Genomic DNA, 21,358 nt, shown 5'->3' with positions numbered 1-21,358 from the left:
CCAATATCCATACATTGATCAAATGTTAATTGCATCATCTCTAACACACAAATGTGGCACGGGAAATAAGACACTGACATTCTTAGTTTTGGAGTTATTGGGTCTGAAAATGTGGACACACTGACTGACTCACTCACTCAGATTACCGGCATACACTTCATGCGAGATGCATGGAATATAAATTGGCCCCTATAGATCAAATGTGGGGCCTGTATGACCTTTGATTTGGGCCAGTATGGCAATTGACAAGCTTTCTGTGAATTAGAACAACAAACAAATACATAAATTATTAAGCACATATAAGAGCAGAGTTTTTATTATTTTGAAGTAACATTTTGATATCTTTTAAAAAATAAGAAGGCAATTTGTGGCAGAGCATCCCCAGCTGGAGTAAGTGAAGCATTCATACATTAGCATAATCATGTTCATAGGATGGGCAAACCTTGTGTATGACTATGCATATAGATTTTGAAACAAAACACCTAGAGGTTATAGACATTGTTCAAGAATTCTATAATATACAGAGCCAACAGTGTTTGAAATGGCTGTGTTGTCAAGATCCTGACTGATAGAAGGGCCAAATGTTCATAGGGTGTGAAAACATAAGATATGAATATGCATATCAATTTTAGAATAAATTGGTTAAGGTGTTCATAAGTCATAGTGTGCCAGAAGGAGTGTGATTCTATATTCACGTTAGGGTTATGATCCTGCCACTGTCCTTTATCTGGGCATTACCACAAGACCCGGAGTTGATCTCTGGACAAAGCAGCTCCTCAATGCTCTTCAATGTTCGTTTGCTTCCACCTTGTGATTAGGACAAATTAAATGCAAAAGTCAAATTCTGCTCTGGGTCCAACTGCACAATAAAGTAAATTTTAACATTCTGACCGACCACACATCTTTCTAATGGAGCTCACCAACAGATGCAGTGCTTCGAGAAAGATTATAAGAAGTTGCATTTCTGTTGATGACTACCAAGTTATGAATTAATTTGAAAGAATCTCTCTGGAACTCTGTGCCATTGCCGACACAAAGGGTCATGCAAACATCCTACAGCTGCGGAAAATCAGTCCTCATACAACACTGACAACCAAATGACACTATGTATTAAAAAAAAACATTGAATTAGCCTCAGAGGATATCATAAACTCTTCGACAATCTCAACAGGAACCTGCAGTCTCTGGAGAACTTTGACATTATACATTTTGACAGGAGGGGATTAAAGGACTGGTTGTCACGGATTTGTCCTCTTCCTGAGATTGTGAGACTGTGTGATAAATAACTGTCTGTTGTACCCACTGTCAATCATCGCCTGATAATCAACTCCATTGTACTGTGAAGTCATGAAGCAGTAAACAGTCCTGGAAAAAAGTGTCCTTGCTCTGAGTATTAAGTAGTCCTTTGTTCATTGTAATACTCCAAGAAAAGGAAGCTGAATTGTGTGTCTCAAAATACCACATCTGGAAAAAAAAAAAACCTTAAAGTGATGCCAAAGCCTTTAAGAACTTGGGGCGACAATTGCTCCAAGATTGAGAGCTTTTGGGGTTTAGTGTCTTGCTCAGTGTGACCCCAACAATCAGCCAACCCCACAGGCCTGCTTTGCTTTAACCCTAAGGGTATTTTCACAGTTAGTGTCTTTGGTTTGGGCTTTTCAGTTTGGTCCATGAGGTGTGAAAGCTGCCACAGAGCAGGGTCTGGATGAAACAGATCTTACCAAAAGCAGTCGTCTTTGTTTACTGTGCAAAATTGTTCTTGTAGCCAATTCATACTCCAGGAGCAACAACGTGAAGTTCCAGTGAAGCAAGAGCTCGTTACTCTGCTGAGCCAGGGAAACTGGCTCAGCAGATTATTGTCACTCATTTTCAGTCAGTCGCAACACAGCTTTCATACAAGGTTGTGCATTTAGCAAAATTTAACGTGGATAGCGTTTAACACATGAGGTTCTTGCTGCTGATATGAGAGAAGTGACAGCACCAAACGCGCTGGCACAAGCTCTCTCATGGTACAGGTTAGACCCAAACCAGAAATGCCAAATTTTGAGTCCACAGTGAAACAGGAAATGTCAAATGTTGAACACTTCCTGAATCAACACTTCCTGGATCAACAGTAGAGGAGATCTTGTGGGAATTCAGTGGAAAGTCCACACTGAAACCGGAAATGCCAAATTTTGAGTCCACAGTGAAATAGGAAATACCAAATGTTCAACACTTCTTGGAGCTACAGTACAGAAGATTAAACTTTTTTTGAGTACGTTGTTTTTGCTGTGGTATGTTCATCCTCTGTAAGGATTTTGTGTAACTTTTTGTTTGTCTCAATTAAAAAAAAATAGATAAATAAAATAAAAGGCAAAAAGGAGATCTTGTTGTGTGGGCCGCTGAAGAGGAGGTACTGCTGGCCCACCACCACCAGAGGGCGCCCTGCCTGACGTACGGGCTTCAGGCACGAGAGGGCGCTGCCGTCTCACGGGAACATCCGGGAGTGACAGCTGTCACTCATCAACTCATGACAGCTGTCACTCATCTCCACTTCATCAACCGCTCCATAAAAGCTGGACGACATCTCCACCCCGCTGCCGAGATATCGCCTACCATTAGAGGTAATTCTCTCAGCCAGATACTGTGCCGTATTGCACATAACCGTTTGTTTATTCTTTTCAGAGGGACCTGTTTGCTTGTGTCAGCGGGAGGCTAAATCAGTCATTGACGGCAGGGTGCGGGATCTCACCCTTCACGACTCGTAAGACAAGCAACTGGTCGGGTTTAGCGGATTGACTGTGTTCAGTATTGCGGAGGTGGAGGTGCAATTCCCATCTGCTTAGCTGACTGTGTTACTGGGTGTGCACACACCCACACCTAACTGTTTCTGCTTCCTGCCAGCAGTACCAGATCCGACAGCCGGAGATGGTGGCCACCTGGGGACTCGGGACTTGGTGGCTCCAGTATCATCCGGGTTCGGTGGCAGTGGAAATCATGTGGGATCCGGTTCTTCTCTGGACAGACGTCTTCTATCCTCGAGCTTGCCCACACGTCACCTCTGTAGATTGACTGCATACAAATTCTGTAACAATTCTGTATTTCGTTGTGCACATTCACAACAGTAAAGTGTTCTATTTTCGGCTCATTCATTGTCCATTCATTTACGCACCCTGTTGTGGGTCCGTGTCACTACACTTTCACAACAGATCTTACGAGAATAGAGATGTCACGGGAATTCGGTGGAAAGTCCACACTGAAACTGGATATGCCAAATTTTCAGTCAACACTGAAACTGGAAATGTCAAATGTTGAACACTTCCTGGAGTGACAGCACAGAAGATTAACCTGTTTTTAAATATGTTGTTTTTCCTGTGGTATGCTTATCCTCTGTACGGTTTTTGTTTAACTTTTTGTTTGTCTCAATTAAAGAAAAAAGACAAAGAGGAAATCTCAAGCGAATAGAGGCGATCTAACGGAAATTCAGTGGACAGTAGACACTGAAACAGGAAATGTGAAATGTTGAGCCGACATTGAAACCGAGAACTGTAAAGTGAGAGCCAGTGCACACCTTGACAGGTCATGAGGTCAGTAGGTGACTATTTAGTGTGTAAATTACATGAAGGTTTTTAGCCATGCTAATGCTCCCCAGAACCATTTAGTGAAAAAAGTGAAGGATGTAAATGAGATGGTGAGGTCTTTCCAGGCATGTGCACGTGAGAGGCAAATAAAGAAAAATGCTTAAAATGGCGTGGGGTTAAGAGGGCTGTGGTTCTGGGGATCTGGGGGGCAAAGCCTCCCAGAAACTGAAGGGTTTTAGCCATGCTAATGCTCCCTAGAAGCACTTACTTAAAAAAAAATGTGTGAAGGACCTAAATGAAATGGTGATATGGTGAAGAGCTTTGTTCATTCATGTCAGTGACATAAGCATATTATGAATGCTATAATAACACAAATACAGCAGCAACAAAATGAACAGAAGTGAACTTGCACATACTCTTGATTCAGAATGGTACAATTGTTGGATTTGACAACACAGTTACACTTCCATTCATGAACTACAAGTGCAGGAAGCTGAAAGAAGATGACAGGACATACAAATACATGTAAGAATGTTTGTGTTCAATGGGGGGAAGCCAGCCACTGTTGCAGACCTTGGTCTTTACTGCCTTGAGAATGATGATGTAGAAAATTATATGGAGGAAACCTATCAAGCACTGACACACTGAGTCTGAGAAATATGCTGAAAAAAGGTAGGGGTATAATAAAACACACAACATAAGAGTTACAAACACAGAATGTGCATTTAGACAGAATTTCATTTTAGTTGACAAATCACAGCATCCAAGCAGTGGTGACCTTTGTGGCCTCGGCTTTGGAAATGAAAGAAACTGAAGTGGCTACACACAAAATCCCTTCTTCAGGTTTGTGTGGGCTTGTGACCATGATTATGGACTTGCAGAACATAACAGAAAATTACAGTTTGTTTCACTGATTTAGCAAATTTCTGTAGGTTAACTGTCTCTCTCACGGACCACATTCACTCCATAAATCCCTTGATCGTGTCCCTCTTGTTTTCTTTCACAGCTAAATTCACACCAAAAAATCCTTTCAGCAGGATTGTGTGGAGGTATGATCATGTTATTTGAGTTTTAGAATATTCCCACTGTAAAATAATAGAACGTAAGGGCTTACTGATATGATTTAGTATGTACATTTATGTGCAGAAACCTTTTGTCTCTTCACTGGCGACCACACCTGCTTCTGCGTGTTTCCACCTGGTATAGTTTTTGGTCACTTTTCAAGTTATTTTTTTGTGTACCTCCCACACATACACATTTTTAGACATCATTTCTTGCATGCATGTGCCAGTTGACACAAGGCCTGAAATGACATAAAGAAGAAGTAAGATAAATCTTTAATTATTCTTTTAATTACTTGTAATTACAGCGTGACTCGCATTACAACAAAAGTCCCTTTTTCTTGAAAAAAGTTGTTTTATATCTAGAAAACTGAAAAGGCAAGGGAAACACTGTAAAAAAAAAAAAAAAAAAAACTTGCCCAATTTTTCCATTCAGTATGGAAATGTCAAGCCAGTCTCATGGATTGTTGTGATTCACCAGCATGAAATATACATTAATCTATTGGTTTGCCATATTTTCACAAAAATTGCAAAATTTTTATCATGGCAGCACAAATTCATTCTAATTCATTCCATGATGGCTGCACGTAATTAAAAGTGCAGTGGGGGGGGGGAGTAGGGGTCAGGGGGTGGTTATGTTTAGGGTTGGAGGTAGGAGTAGGGTTAGTAATAGTGAGTTTAAAAAAAAACCCTTCACGAAAATTTGAATCATTTCATGACGGGAGGACGAAAAAAAAAACGTGAGACTGGGCTGGGAAATGCCCTTCTAGTATATTAGCCATCCAGCAGGTGGCAGACACATCAAAGTTCAGATTTGAATGTGTTTATATGTGTAATATGTGAGAAAGCAAAAACAGAATAGTGTACGCTGTTTGCTTTAACTGGACTTGAACGCATTCAGTTTGACTTTGGTGAATGTTGTTGGGAATTACAGCAACGTTTTTGTGGTAGACAGAAAGAAAGATATGATATTTGAGGGAAATGTAACCATGAAATGAACTCTAGACCTTTTTAATCTGCTGAGTTAACAATGAAGTAACGAGGGAATAACACAACTCAACACTAAAGCGATCAGCAGGCAGTTTTTCGATTACATACAGAAAATGTTCTGCAATTCCTCCACAGTTCAAATGATGTGGATTTAATATCCTCAATTTATAACTGTCACTCCACAATATGACCTCATTATTTGCTTTCAATTCTAATAGACTGTGACTGTAACCCCTGAATCGTGTATGATATCCTGCACTGTGAGCCGACTATATCGTTCCGCACTATCAAAAACAGCGTCACTCCAAAAGCCGTTGGATTCGCGTTTGCCACATCCTGATTAAATATTCTGCTTTTTTTATTATAGGTCAGGTTTTCTTTTCATGATCCCATCTTTCCCTAGAACTTTGAGTGTAATCAGAAGAAGTGCGACGTGCTGGGATCTGGATTTGCAGAAGAAAATTGAAGGATGGAGACTGAAAGACGAGAAGACAGAAAATGATACTTATGAAGCGTGTACCCAAGAGGCAAAGACTGAGCTAATGAGGGTAGTGGTACCGGTGCCGGGAAGACTAGCTGAATGAGAAGGCAATATTATGAGGTCTGCCAGGGAGGGAGAAAAGGACATCAAGAGGGAGCACTGGTGGAAGACAGATGAGGAGGGTAGCTTCTACCAATTCCACCCCTTCTAGTTAGTGGACAGAAGACCAGATGGCATTCCCACTAGACAGATTATACAAAAAAAGGGAACTGGAAACAGACTGACAGGGTGAGGTATGTCATCAGGCACATGTCACACAGTTGTGTTGTTTCTTTAAAATCAGCTTTTTGCCGCCCATCAAGTCATTTTAAAGAAGAACAGCTCCAAGAGCACATACCTCCATCAACACTTCATACTTATCTCATGAGATAAATGTTATGCAAAAACGACAAAACCGATTTTCTTTAAACTTGGTAAAAGGCTGTGGTACAGGCCAAGGAAGAAACATTTTCAAAAGTCTTGCATTGAAAGCCATTTCCTGGAAACCTGCTGATAAAGTTGCGTACAAGTCAAGGAAGATGCCGTCAACTTTTGGAGTGGATCCGATTCATGGGGGCAGATTCCAGGCCAGTCGCACGTTTTTTTTTTTTTTTTTGTGCTCCCGTCACGAAATGATTCAAATTCTTCATGATGGTTTTTTTTTTTAAACTCACTATTACTAACCATACTCCTACCCCCACCCTAACCTTAACCATAACCTAACCCTACTACTTCCCCCCACCCTAACCATAACCACCCTGACCCCCCCCCCCCGCTTCACTTTTAATTTTGTGCAGCTATCACGGAATGGATTAGAATGAATTTGTTCTGCTGTGACGAAAATGAGGCGCTTTTCGTGACAATATCACGAACCAATAGATTAATGTATATTTCGTGCTGCTGAATCACGACATGCCGTGAGACTGGGTTGCAGATACAGGATTTCTAATTTTGTTTTTCCATTTTCTTTAACATTGCCAAATAAGGCTTTTGGGAAATTAACAAAAATGTTGAAAAATGTCCTATTTCACAATGCTGAAGAAAGTGGGGAAAAAGTTCCTAGATCCACTTAATGGTTTACTCCTTGGCTTGTTCATCAGATTTGGAAGAAATCTGGTTTCATTGTGAAATGAGGCTTTTTAAAAATTCACAAAAATGTAAAAAAATTTTCCCATTTCACAAAGTTCAGTAAAGTCTGTGTGTGTGTGGGGGGGATCCTGGAGCTGCCCTCTTAATTAAATCCACTCTCAGTTAATGGTTTCTTCCTTGGCCTGTACCCCAACTTTTTACTAAATTTTAAGGAAATCTGCTTCATTGCAAGTTACAGCATTTAAGAAATTCTTGAAAATGTTGAAAAATGCTCTCTCACAGCATTTAAGAAAGTGAGGAGAAAAAATTCTGGATCTGTCCCCTTAATCAAATCTGCAGTAAAAGTCATAAGTAGTTTCTTCTTTAGCCCATACCCCACCTTTTCACTGAGTTTGAAGAAAATCGGTTTAGTAGTTTTTGCATAATCCCGGACAAACATCACCAAAAACATTACTTCCTTGGAGGCAAAAATGGGTTGCAAAAAGTTCTGCAGTCCAATAAGGAGATCAGAGGAAAAAAATAACAAGCACTGAGTAAAAAAATGATGAATGCATATAGTGCAGATTATCCTGTGGTTGTTATGCTGCATTTCTCTCCTGTGCTGAAATTGCAGAAGTGGTGCTGTGCAGTGATATACTGGCTGAGATAACAACAAAGCTGCCTCTGAGCTGTGCTTAAGTTTGTGCTTCGGTTAATTACGGTTGCGGTGTCATGAGAGACACGCTCGGTGCATCTCAACCAAAAGCCAAGCGGTGCAGCACCAATGCTCTGAATTATAATTGCTCTGGAGAGCAGCAGTGCCGGAGATCAGGACACAGTTTTACGGGGAGATGGTTGCCGTTGTGGACCATGTCCCAACTGTACAGCGGTTATGGACACAACTGTGCTGAGATGAGAAAACTCGCTCAAATCCTCAAGAACCAGTTATCCACCTGCTCTCAGCAGCTGAGTGCAATTTCATCAAAGCTGGAGAAGCCTTATTTAAAAGTCAATCAGCTGCTGATGGGGGAGACAGGTGCTCTTGTGTCTGCGCGTCTGTCTGGCTGAATTCCTCAGCCATTTTGCAGACTGTAACAATGCAGGCTTTGGGGTGCCATTAAAACGACTGCTTTTTGAGTTTCAACCATGTACTGTATACTCATTATGCAAAGATGTTTCCCAGCTCTGTTCAAACATGACGGGACTTTTATGCAAAAAGCACTGATTGTGCAGTACTCACCATCTGGTACGTGATACTTGTTAAAACACAAAGTTATGTGATGAAACATTGTTTACTGCTGCTTTGTTATGTCCTGGGCACGGATGGAGAGTCCCTACCTAATTTCAAATTTGCAGTATTTTTTCTTAAATTAGTTCATGGAAAATGTTTAAATACATTTGCCAAAACACTTGTAAACAGTCTTCTTTTGGGTTTGCACTGTAGCCACTTAGGTGCCATGGGACACATTTTGGCTCCAGTCCAGTTTTTATGTTATAGCGACTTCTGGCATTTTTCCTTTGTGTTACTGTGTGTAGTGCTTTTATTCAGATTATTCTCCTGTCTTAGCTTTGATTTCCAGGCTGTTAACTGTGTTCCCATCTGCACACTTCCAGGTCTATTGCTCTGTTTTCTTTAATAAAAAGACATTAAAATGTCTCCTAGTGGCCAGATAGAATTAGGTTCAGCCCTACTCTCTAGCATTCTTATTATAGTGTTTACTGTCTCCACATTGTTGATCTTGTTATCAACTTTTGCTGCCATCCAGATTCCTATCATTTGCCTGCCCATCTGGTATGATAATTCCTGGTTGTTGAATTCATTCTGTTTTGTGTGCAGTTCTACTGCTTCATCGCTTGAACGCCTGTTGCTATTGATGAACTCTGCTTTTTTTTAAACTCTTCCTGGCTCTGGATTATTCTCCTGTGTATCCCATCAGACTGGCTGAGATTGTTTTGGACTGATTATTGTGTGCCACTTTTGGACCATCCTTCCTGTTTGCCACTGTGGCTCAGCTAATTAACTGTTGAAGAATAAAACCTATTCAAGCTGTCCTTTATTGTGTTTCTTTGCACGTGACTTGATTGATTAGATTGGGGAGAAGTTACCCCGGCTTAGCCCAGGTAACTGTACTGTTGACATCATCAAAAGCATTCAGCTGCAAAGTCTTTCCACAACCATAACACAATATTTCAAGCTGTACATCCTTTGCAGAGTGAATGATGGATCATTAAGTAATTACCAGAGTTTTCACAGATGAAAATCATTCGCTGCAGTTGATCTGAATCCAGATCACTTGTTCTCAAACTCATTCCTGATTGACCACAGAATTCATCTTTCCCCATTTCACTCTGCTCTGTACACTCCTGCCCCAGATGTTGACTGGCTGAATTCACCTGATCCAGTGAATAAACTGTGCGTAAATAAACAGTCTGCAGGTTTTGGTTCTTTTACTGTAGCTGATTGCAGTAACTCCACCCAACTGCACAAAGTGGTGCTAATCGTCAGCATTACTCTTTTCTTTCAGTCTGAAAACAGAGACTTCTTGGATGTGACTCTGGACGTGCACTTGAATTTATTAGGTTCTTTCTTGGCCTGTGTCCCACACCTTCAATTTTCATAAAAGCTTTTTGAGTAACTGTGGTTAATCTATGTATAGGTGGCCAAGTGGTTAGTGCACTTGGTTTCAGTGTGGAAGGTTCCTGGTTCAAACCCCACCCCTGCCACATTTCTCCATGTAATATGGAGTTGTGCCAGAAAGGGCATCTGGAACAAAACTTGTGCCAAATTAACATGCAGATCCACCTTGAATCTGCTGTGGCAACCCCAAGTGAAAACATGGGAGCAGCCAAAGGGACTTCTATATATACGTGTAAAAAAAATTATGGCAGAAATCATTATGAATGTTCCCAAAATTAAAGATTGGAAAATTCTGATGTCTACAAACCATTTCAGTTGGCTCTTGAATACTGAGCAGATTTATTTTCTGTAAGTAAAACTCAGTTCTCTATAGTTGGTTTCTTGGTAGAAAGTCACAAATGTGAGATGGGGTTCAGTCCTTCTGAGGCATTCAGTTTCTACACATCCCTCTTTAATTATAACTCCGTCCACACACAAAACCAATGCCACCAATTAATGGTTTTAATCATCTGCACTGCTCATCTTGTGTTTCAATTAAATCCAATTCATTTATATAGTGTCAAATCACAAAATATCATCTCCAGGGCTTCGCATGAATATGGATTAACCTTATACATCCCTTGAGCAAGTACATTGGCAATGCTGGTAAGAGAAAGACTCCCTCAGGCTTTTTTTAACATACAAGAAGAAACCTCAAGCAGCCCCGACTCAGTGAGGGGACCATCTGTTTGGTCATACCAACAATAACAAAATGAAGAACTGTCACATTCAGCAAGATCAGTACTCGCAAAGCTTCTGGTCCTGACAACATACCTGGCCATGTTCTGAGGGACTCTGCGGGAGAACTAGCAGATGTTTCACAGACATCTTTAACATCTCGCTGAGTCAGGTGGTTGTCCCCACATGCCTCAAGGCCACCACCGTCATCCCAGATCCAAAGAAGTCCTTACCCTCCGGCTTCAGAGACTACTGTCCAGCTGTACTCACCCCAGTCTTCATGAAGTGCTTTGAATGACTAGTAATGGTGCACATCAAGCCCTCCCTGGACCCCTTCCAGTTCACATATCGGTCCAATCGCTTGACTGAGGATGCCATCGCCACTGCCCTCCACCCAGCTCTTACACATCTGGACAATAAAGACTCATATGTCAGAATGCTGTTCATTGACTTCAGCTCAGCATTCAACACAATCATCTCCTGATCATCAATCTGAACCGGTTGGGACTGAACTGTGACTGAACTGTGTAACTGGCTGCTGGACTTCCTGACAGGGAGACCACAGGCAGTGCAGGTCGGCAGCAACACATCCAGGGTCATCATCTTGAACACGGGGGCCCCTCAGGGATGTGTGCTGAGCCCCCTCCTCTTCACCCTGCTGACCCACAACTGCACACCACTGGCACAACACCAACCTCCTCATCAAGTTACGGACACCACAACCGTGGTGGGTCTCATCAGAAATAACGATGAGACCAACAACATTAACAGTTCATATTCAAGTTAAATGTCATTGCCCTTGAGGTACACAGGAGCATTAGTTACAGGAATATGTTAGCAGGTTATCATTATCTGTGATCTAGTGACCCTCACCCTGTGTGCTGCAGAGGAACTGAAGCACTGCGTTTCCTCCACACACACACACACACACACACACACACACACACACACACACACACACACACACACACACACACACACACACACACACACACACACACACACACACACACACACACACACCTCCGACCATGAAATCTCTGGTGGCAAGGTTCTGGTTGATTCTCTAGTCAGTTGCAAACTGCCAAACCTCAGTGAAGTTGCGATTATAGTAGGTGTGGGCTGCTAAAGGTGTGGGGATCTGTGGTATCTGAGCTGATCTCCTTCAGGCAGGTGGAGCTACTGTTCTCTTGGTGATCCAAGAAACCTTTGCTTCCTTTTGGGACACAGGTATCATCCCAACTGAGCTAGAAGGAAAGTGATCGCCTGGATTGCAACTGTTGTTACACTGTTCTTGTATCAACACTGCACTTGCAACAGGATTAAATGCCAGCTGCTTGCTGGTCAGCAACCAGAGCAGTTTGATTTCATGCCTAAGAAATCAGCCATCAACCTTGATTTTGGCAAAGTCCTTGATTTGGTTGTTGGGATTTCTCTCTTGAACATCTTGAAGATTCATGGGCTTCCAAGTAAGTTACTGGACATCTTAGCTGGCCTATAGACAGGTACTGTGAGTGGTGTTCAGAGAAAAAGCAGAGCCTCTACCTTCTACCCAGTCAACAGGGCTGTGTTCTGGCTCATGCTTTATTCAATGTGTGCATGAATTGGGTGTAGGGTAAGGTTTTGTAGTTAAGTGTCTTTGGTGTCTTTGTCAGTGAAGAAAAGTTAACTGATTTTGACTTTGCAGATGATGCTGTGATTTCTGCTGAGTCAATGGATGCCCTGTTTGAACTACTTGAAAATCTGAGTGAAGAATCACAGTGACTGAGTTGAGGATCAAGACTAAGATCCAGACTTTCAGTGACTTTGTGGACTTAGCAGTCAGAATTCCATTTGTATGTGGTGAAATTGTCGGGCAGCACAGTGGCTTAGTGGTTAGCACTGTTGCCTCACAGCAAGGACGTTATGGGATCAATTTCCACCTGTGGCCTTTCTCTGTGCTGTTTGCATGTTCTCCATGTGTTTGTGTGGGTTTCCTCCCACATCCAAAGACATGCAGGTTAGTTGGACTGGAAAGTTTAAACTTTTTGTCTGTAGGTGTGCGTGTGGGTGTGAATGTGTTTCACTGTCTATATGTGGCCCTGTGACAGACTGGTACCAGGCCTCACACCCCCTATGACTACTGGGATAGGCTCCAGCCCCCCTCTCCCATGACCCTTAATTGGAGTAAGCGGTCGAAGATGAGTAAGTTAGTGTATGAGTGTGGTGAAATTGTCAAACATTTTAGGATATTTGCTTATTGTGGCAGTAACACTGTTTCTAGTAGCGAAGCCTATCAGGTACAGAAAACAACCGTAAAGACAACAGATGTTTTCCAATGCTGATACAGTTAAGGCACCTTGACACGTGGCACGCATTTAACCCCCGCACTGCCGCACAATTCGTCATGCCAATGCAACCTGCTGTGGTCCACTGGATGCCGCGCTTTATCCCCTGGACGCTGCGTTATATAAAATTATTATTTTGTAGCAGATTAATCATTTGCTCTCAGAGTTTGACTGATGAAACCACCTCTAATCGCTTCTGGAATTTCCTACAGCTGTAGCTTTTTGTTCTCTCTCTCTTGTGCGCTTCATGATGTGGAGAATGCATTTGGAATAATCTCAAAGGTAAAAATTTGTAATATTTTTAAATGTAATGGCTTGGTAAAACAGTTACATTTTCATTCCTTCTTATGAGTATCTGTTAATTATATTTATGATAGATTTACCATCTTGTTATAATCATTCAGATGAGCTGTGCTGTGATGCGGTGCGCTGACGCAATGACTCGCACTGGCTCGCATTGACACTCAATGTTTTTGAATTATTTGCGCAATGTTCACATGAAGTTCACATAATTAACGTGTGTCAGAGATTTTCAACATTCAAAATTTTCTTTGCGCACTTGCATGAAGCTGTGCATAGTTTACAATGAGTTTACAACAAGTTAACTCTCTGGCATGGCAGATTGCGTACCAGTTCGCAGATCAAAGTCGAAAACGTGTCAAGGCACCGTTACAGGAGAACAAATGCCCCAGTCTTCAGTGCCCTGTTTTCTGTCTTACTGTATGGCTGTGAGACTTGGAATTGAATCAGACTTAACCTAAAGTGGCAAAGGGATGTCTTTGGTACCAATTCTCCCTGGAGAATCCATGGATAGCAGTATAATGACTCTGTGTTATATTAATCACTGGTTTATGAAAACATGGGTCATGCACTGTGGCAGATATATGGTTACTTTTGGGAGTTTTGGATGTATCCGTGGTCTGCGTGGTTGCCAATCAGAACACAGAGCAGTTTGACGGTGCCAGTCTACACTCCCAGATGTGACCGGACCTTGTAGTGTCTTTTATAAATTACCCAGAATCTTCTGCCCCAGCACAGTATAACCGCCACCACACCGGCTTCAACAGGATATCTCAGTTATTTTAGGCAGAGCTGTTATGTTTGAATTTGGCATTAGATGACATATTGGAGCTGTAATGAGCTTTCAGAGGCATGACTGAGAAAAGGAAATAGCCAATAATGTTTTTTGGCTTGCTCTTTTCCATTCAGCTGGAAATGAGCCCCTGCTATGCCTTTGCGATTCATCATCAGTGCAGGATATGTAGGCTACTGTGTCAGCAAGCTGTGGAAGAGGTCGATAGCCCACCAAGAAAATAGCATTTACATTTATCTAACCCAAGACATTAAAGTTATTTGCTGTGAAGTTCAAACTCTGATTTTTGTCATTGCAGGTATTTCACAAAGCACATTCACACCAGATTTAAAAAGATTATTTTTTATTATTATTATTTGTAGTGTCTTCTCTTACACCTTGCTCTTTTATAGTTTAAAGACACTATGAACCAGTTGGAAACAGTTTATTGTGAAATGAATTAAAGTGTAAGATATACAGTGGTTCATATTATAACTCAACAGGTGTGTTTTGTAATGACTGAAAACAAAGATCTCAAATTCAATCAACACAAAATTTAAGACACTAAGTCAAAACCAACTTTTTAAAGTTGGAACAAAAAGGTATCTTTCTAGAGAGTATAAAAACAAACTGAACTGAACAAAAGCTGAAAGGACCATCAACCTCTCAGAACATTTGCTTGTCTACTGTCAAATTACAGTGAAAGACTTTAAAATTTAATGCCTTCTCAGAAGTAACATCATAACAAGGACGGATGCTGTCTTTCAGATCAAAGTCAAGCTTGTGGTTTCATGTTTTTTTTTTTTTAATTCTGGTCACAGCAACACCAAATGTCATGCTTGGGGTCTCATCTTATTTTGGAGAAGGTAAGCTTTCTTAAAAAACAAAACAAAACACAAAAAAACTTTTCCATTTTGTAACAAAAAGATTGAAACACTACTTAAGTGGTGCTGAGACGGCCCACAGGCCACTCACGTTTTATGGGGTTTGGTTGTAAGATATTCCTCTAAAAACCCAAACCATAAAATGCTACTTAAATATGATAAATCTGAAAAAGGTTCCTGTTTTGTGACAAGATGTCATAATTCTGAAATTATACTTGATGGTAAGGTTTAGTATTCATTATTGTGCAACCTCAATTGTGGTAGCATCTTTTACTGTAATTATGACATTGCTGGGAAATTACTAAGCAAAAATGTTATCCTCTAATTATGACTTACCAGTAACTTGTACAAATGTTTTAGTACACGTTATCTAATGTGTAATTATAAAATTCTGATTCAATTCTAGTTATGATTGAGCATCTTGTAATTATAACTTTGATGCTAACCTCAATATTGTGCACTGAGGATTCTGATTTTCAATCTTGCAAATATGACTTAGTAACTATATCCAGTAACTATAACTTTGACTTGTAGTTATAAAATACTCTAACATGATTAGGATTTAGTGTTTCATAAGTATAGTTTAGTGCCTCTTATACTTATTAAATTTATCTAATCAAGGTTGCCTGTTATAACTTAGAATCTCAAATTATGATCTTGGATCTTATTGTGATTACTGTAATTCTGATTTCTCATAGTTATTTACATCTTAGATTTAAGACTTGCATGTTGAAGTTACGACTGAAAAACCCATAATTTTGACGTATGTTAATTATGACTCGCTATTCCACAGAGCGCCGTTCCTTCCCGGTTAATCCTGAATAGCAAATTGGGTGCATTTGAAGGATCATAACTTCTTTGTCAATCTTGAACAAACTTGGTACACATAGTAGCTTTGGCCATCATCGGCACTTGATTCTGATTTTCAAAAATCGTTGATAGTACGCAGTAACTTCGTAGAGTTAAGAGCTTCAATCATGTTTGAACTTCCTTAAACGGGGTATTTAGTGACTATATGGCTTGAAACTTGTTTGATTTTTGTTCTGTCGGGGTAAAAATTTAAAGCCAACGCAGCCCTGATAAATGCATGTTTGCGTTTTTGTTCAAAGTTCAACAGCTCAATCAGTTGGCCGAGGCTGCCAAGGTAGGAGCAGGCAAGTCTGCAGCTGCTAGTGGGGGGTGATTACGCACTTCATTCGGTTTTTTCACATTTTTGGATCATAGGCGATCATAGTAGAAGGCAGCCTGTGGAATACCATGTTAGCTTAAATAATAAACTGCAATTATAAATTGTCAACTCAATTTTGAGATTGTGTTAGTGCAGATGGCTTGGTATATCTTGTAGTTATACTTAATATCTAAAATAGCACGATCCAATAACTAGGCCTAAGAATTATGATTTACATGTGATTTACATATGATTTTACATCTTGTAATTGACTCATCATATTGTAATTACGGTTTTCGCACACTGTAATCATGATTTGGCATGTTGCATTTATGAATTACTAACTTGTAGTTATAACATCTAATAATTATGGCCCATTTTCCAATTATGAGTGAGCATGTGGTTGTTTTGACTTCTCCTTGTACATGTGAAGTTCATCCAGAAGGGCATCCAGCATTAAACATACCTCAACTACCCGTCTACTACCAAATCGTTCTGACAGCATCTCACAATTATAAAAATACTCGTATGTACCATATATACATATTTGGATGCAAAAGTGAACAATGTTGCATGTATATTCGTTATCGGTTACGTTAGTTATTGACGATGAACGTGCAAAAGGTGTAAGCACAGTAAGCTTATCTTCAATCTGTAAGTTTTGATCATGCATGAATGATTTGCATGTGAATAATGTGTGCATGGTTTTAAGTTAGCCCATATAATGAGTTTTTAATTATTGTCATTTTGGTTATGTTGTTTACTGACCATAATGATAATAAATAATATAATAATAATAATAATAATAATAATAATAATAATAATAATAATCATATAATAATAATAATGAGGACGAGGAGGATCAGAGTGCAAGGTTTTGAAATTTGTTTCTTGGTTGACGCAAACAGGAATCCATTGGTTTGGACTGTTGAGGTGCTCAGACTTCAGATGGAAGAAGGGAGAAACATCTGCACCGATAGTATGTGCAGAAACACTGCACGTCCACTGGTGACATAAAAATGTAAAGAAACTTTGCAGCTCTTGACAGTAGTACGAAAAAAACCAACAAACAAACTTTGATCCATCTATAAAATCTGGAGAACTTACCACCCCCTGATCCAGCTGCTCTGTGGTCTGAGATGGAGCGGCTCCACTCACAGGTAAAAACCAGAAGATCGGCACCACCAGCAGCAGCAGCATCTCCGGACAAATATTCCTCATCCACGCGTGAAGAAGCGGAATAATCCGGGCACCCTACGGCAGGTTGCTCCTGCAGGGCGCAGACACCGACCCCGACGGTCGCATCCACAAACCAAACGCTGCTGCTCCTTGAAAACGAGCACTCACATTTCGAAAACAGGACCAGAGCTCAGCGGCGTGGATCAGAGGTGAGACGTGCGCTCTGGTCCTAAATCGGGTTTCACGGAATTAAAAATCCCCGCAGCTCCTCCTGGTCCAGTCTGTGCTCCGGTTCTCCGGCTCACAGCAGCAGCAGCAGCTGTGTGCGTGCGTGCGCTTTTGTGCCGAGCAGCACACGCGCTCTGTGACGCACGGTGAGCGTAGATGAGTCTGTGGCACAAACCTTTTCACGCCGAGTGGAAATGTTCAGCGCCTTTTCGTTGCGCTCCGAGCCAACCGAACTAATGATGCGCGCAGCAACACGCACGTTTCACGAGACTACTTCACGGACAGAGGCTCAAAGGGGCTGAACCCAAAGAAGCCCCTCACACACAGGTGCAAGAAGAATCCCTGCAACTCCAGGATAAAATTAAAGTTTAACCATGGGCGGCTCTAGGGAGGGGCGTGACGGGGCCATAGCCACCCCCACCCAATGAATTCCAGTAACTCCACCATAACTTGACATTTGACATTCTAAATCCTGTTTTTAAGCATTAAATTCTTAACAGTACTATCTGAATGATGGTATACTACCCGCATGAGACTTTGTGTACCCACCACACCAAAACTCAACCCAGTCTCCCAGTTTTTTTCATGCTTCCGTCACAAATTGAGTCAAATTTTCATGATGGGTTTTTTTTTTATCTTACTATTACTACACCCCCCAACCCTAATCCCCCCCCAAGACACCTCTTCCCCCCCCCACCCCCACAGCACTTTTAATTTTGTGCACCCATCACGGAACATATTAGAATAAATTTGTGATCCGCTTACAAAAATTTTGCACTTTTCGTGACAATATGACAAACCAGTAGATTAACGTATATTTCGTGATGCTGAATCATGACATGCCGTGAGATATGGTCACTAAAACTCCATCAGAGGAATTGGGGTTAAAAGACTCCTATGTGAAATGTAAATACGTTATAATTTTCATGTCTATGCATGTGGTAATGTAGAACATGTACATGAACAAGTAAATCCCTTCTTAATCATTGATACAATAACTCAAGAACAGTAAATGCTACCATCTTGTATGGCTCCAAATTTAAAAGGACATAAAGTTAGGATAAACTGATCAAAATGTAGAGAAATTTAATCCAATAACTGAACCCTAAAGCAACTTTGTTTTGCCTATGTCCTTAAGTTACACAATAAATAAATAAATACGCCAACAACAGACCAATTATTTATTTTATTTATTTATTTTTAAAACTGCAGAATTGCTCTCTAGCTTCAGTTGGGAGTGAGATATGAGTTGTGGGTGAATTTTGTTTTCCTTCACTATTATGAAGACAATGTTTGTATTTCTAAAAAGAAAGAAAGTTTAATGCCCAGTGTGCTACATCTATTTTATTTCTTTTCAAATTCTGAGTTCATCCTGCAGCAAGTTGGGACAGGACACAGGTAAAGGGGTGTTTGTGAAGTGTTGGATGTGCTACTGGTGTTGTCTAGGGGGATGTCCCCCTGAAAAAAACTATAGCCTTTATCCTGCATTCTAAAGTGTTTCATTGTAAACACTGAAAATACACAATTTTTATTTTAAACACTGGAACTCTTCTAATTCTGCCGTCAGCAGTGTTCAGACAGTCTTGTCTTTATGCAAGACCTTTATCGCACCTTTGGTCAGTGGCTTGGGGTTGGGGTGGGGTGGGGGTTGCAACCACCACCTCTACTGTATATCACTATTCATATATTACTTTGATACAATTGCAACATAAGGGCTTTTTAAAATGAATTTTGCCTCATTAGGAATCAGTAAGGTGTCTTTTCTTTTCAGTGTTGTATCGTCTGACTTCCAGACTGTGTTTATAATTTAAAAGTTTTTGCAGTGTGTCTGAGATGTTTGATTAGCAACTGAGGAACCTGAGGGAAAGTTCAGAGAAACACAGGACCGAAAACGACAATAACGAGACAAAGAATGAGCGGGGAAGAGAATAACTTTGTTGTTGATAGTCTGAATTCAGCTTGCTATGCTCATGTCTTGTTCACTACTAAGTCCATTAACAAGAGGACATCACAAACTAGATTACAAGCAAAGGTAAATCACTATTGTGGAAAGTTTTTTTCCTCAGAAGTTCAATTAATCAATATCATATGTACAGTGCATTCAGAAAGTATTCACAGTGCTTCACTGTTTTCATATTTTGTTATGTTACAGCCTATTTCCAAAATGGATATTTTTTTTAGCTCAAAACATGACACACAATACCCCATAATAATGTGAAAAAAGTTTTTTTTGTTATTTCTGTAAATTTATTAAAAAAAATAAAAACCCTAAGAAAGAACATGTACATACGTATTCACAGCCTTTGCCATGAAAGCTCAGGTGCATCCTCTTTCCACTGATCATCCTTGAGATGTTTCTACAGCTTAATTGGAAAAGTCAGTCAATTTTTCCCCTCTGATAAGACATCAACATCCAGTCCATGCAGGTATTAAATGGAGTTGAAGACTGAACACATTCCTGACGAATGCCAGAAGTCATTAGGGAAAAGTCAGACTGTGCCTTGGCACTACACAACATTTGCTCCACCTTGGTACAGAATGTAAACTAAAGTAAAGAAAAATGATCCAAGTGCTGCTTTGGTACAAGTGCTTGGTACAGTCTGATAACATTTCAAGGTATGTGATAGTTCATTTTAGAAGACTTATTCCCTTTTGTAGAAAGATAGACAGACTGACAGACATCACCACAACATAATCCCCCTTCAGGCCTTCAGCCAGCAGGGGATGAAAAGCCCAATAGCCAAGGCTGAAATTTAGGCAACTGTCCAATTGACCAAAGATATGTGCATGGGGATAATTGGCAACAATACCTATCATGAAGGAGGATTTCTATCCAAGAAAACAAAAAATCTGGGCTTGAATTTCCTTTCTGGAAACTGTAACAAAGTTGAAGTCTGTTCCACTCCACCATGAAGCTGTTGAACTGGTGATGCAACAGACAAAGGTTGCACAAACATAGAAGCCTATAACTGTCATGGTTGGGGGTTGTGGGGTTATGTTGAGATGTTGATTTATTTTAGTGTTTTATTGCATGTGTGGGTTTTTCTGAGAGTTCTGGTTGGTGTTTTTCTGTTTGCAAGCTCTTGTCTTTCTGTTGGGGTTTGGTCTGGGTGTATCTGTTCCTTTTTTGTGCCACGCCCTCTTCCCCGCACCTGCTTCTGATCATCCCTCATCATACCTGTTATTTAAGCCTCATGGTTCCGTCATCTCTTTGCTAGATCGTTTGTGCTTTATGCCTACGTTTCCAGCCTTTTTGTCTCAGTGTCCGAGTTACCCGTTCATGTCTTGCTGTGTACCGACTATCCACCTGTTGTTTGACCTCGCCTGCCGCCTTATATTTTGGACACTGTTGCTGTATATCGTTTACTGTCCTGTGTACTGAACCCTGCCTGGAAACCGAGTAAAGCTTTTGAATTTCCATTTTTTGTGTCAGAGTCCAGAAATTGTGTCCAGTCAATTTGTGTCTGTGATCATGACAATAACTCTTTTTTTGCACCATAACAGTTTAATCACGTCTTGCTCATTCAATCAAAAATAAATGCCTCCCCACACACGCACACTCTGTGATCATACAGAATTGCAGGCGTGTAGCCTAATTTCTTAACGTGCCCTCAACCACTATGAATGCAACATTTAAAAATTCATATTTTGATTCATAAAATCCAGATATTTACAGGAATGTGCACCAAATTAAATATACTGCTGAAATGACAAAGTGAGGACTTGAATACCCCCCCTCCCCCGAAATGCTCTATGTATTAATCTCAGAAAAAGTGATGGAAACCTCCTAAAACATTCCATCTCGCAATGTTAAAGGCAGTGTGTGTGTGTATGATGTACCTGTAAAATTACAAAAACTGTTACTGTCCAAATATTTATGGTCCCAACTGTATATCCATCACAGTAAGGAGCAGCAGATAATTATGCCATGAAGTGCTGTTATCACCCT

General features: G+C 40.6%; 1 protein-coding gene across 1 annotated transcript in view; it reads right to left on the bottom strand.

Moving 5' to 3' along the window:
- The window catches only part of LOC117530101 (matrix metalloproteinase-17-like), a 239,263-nt gene that overhangs the window by 212,256 nt on the left and 5,649 nt on the right, over positions 1-21,358 (bottom strand). The window contains exon 2 of the mRNA XM_034193041.1: positions 17,110-17,256. Coding sequence (XP_034048932.1) covers positions 17,110-17,256 — 147 coding nt within the window. The remainder of the gene's footprint in view (positions 1-17,109; positions 17,257-21,358) is intronic.

This window comes from Thalassophryne amazonica, chromosome 17 (genome assembly GCF_902500255.1).
Source record: "Thalassophryne amazonica chromosome 17, fThaAma1.1, whole genome shotgun sequence".
NCBI lineage: Eukaryota > Metazoa > Chordata > Actinopteri > Batrachoidiformes > Batrachoididae > Thalassophryne > Thalassophryne amazonica.
Note: the sequence above shows the minus strand (reverse complement) of the source record. Positions and strands in the feature narration are given on the sequence as shown.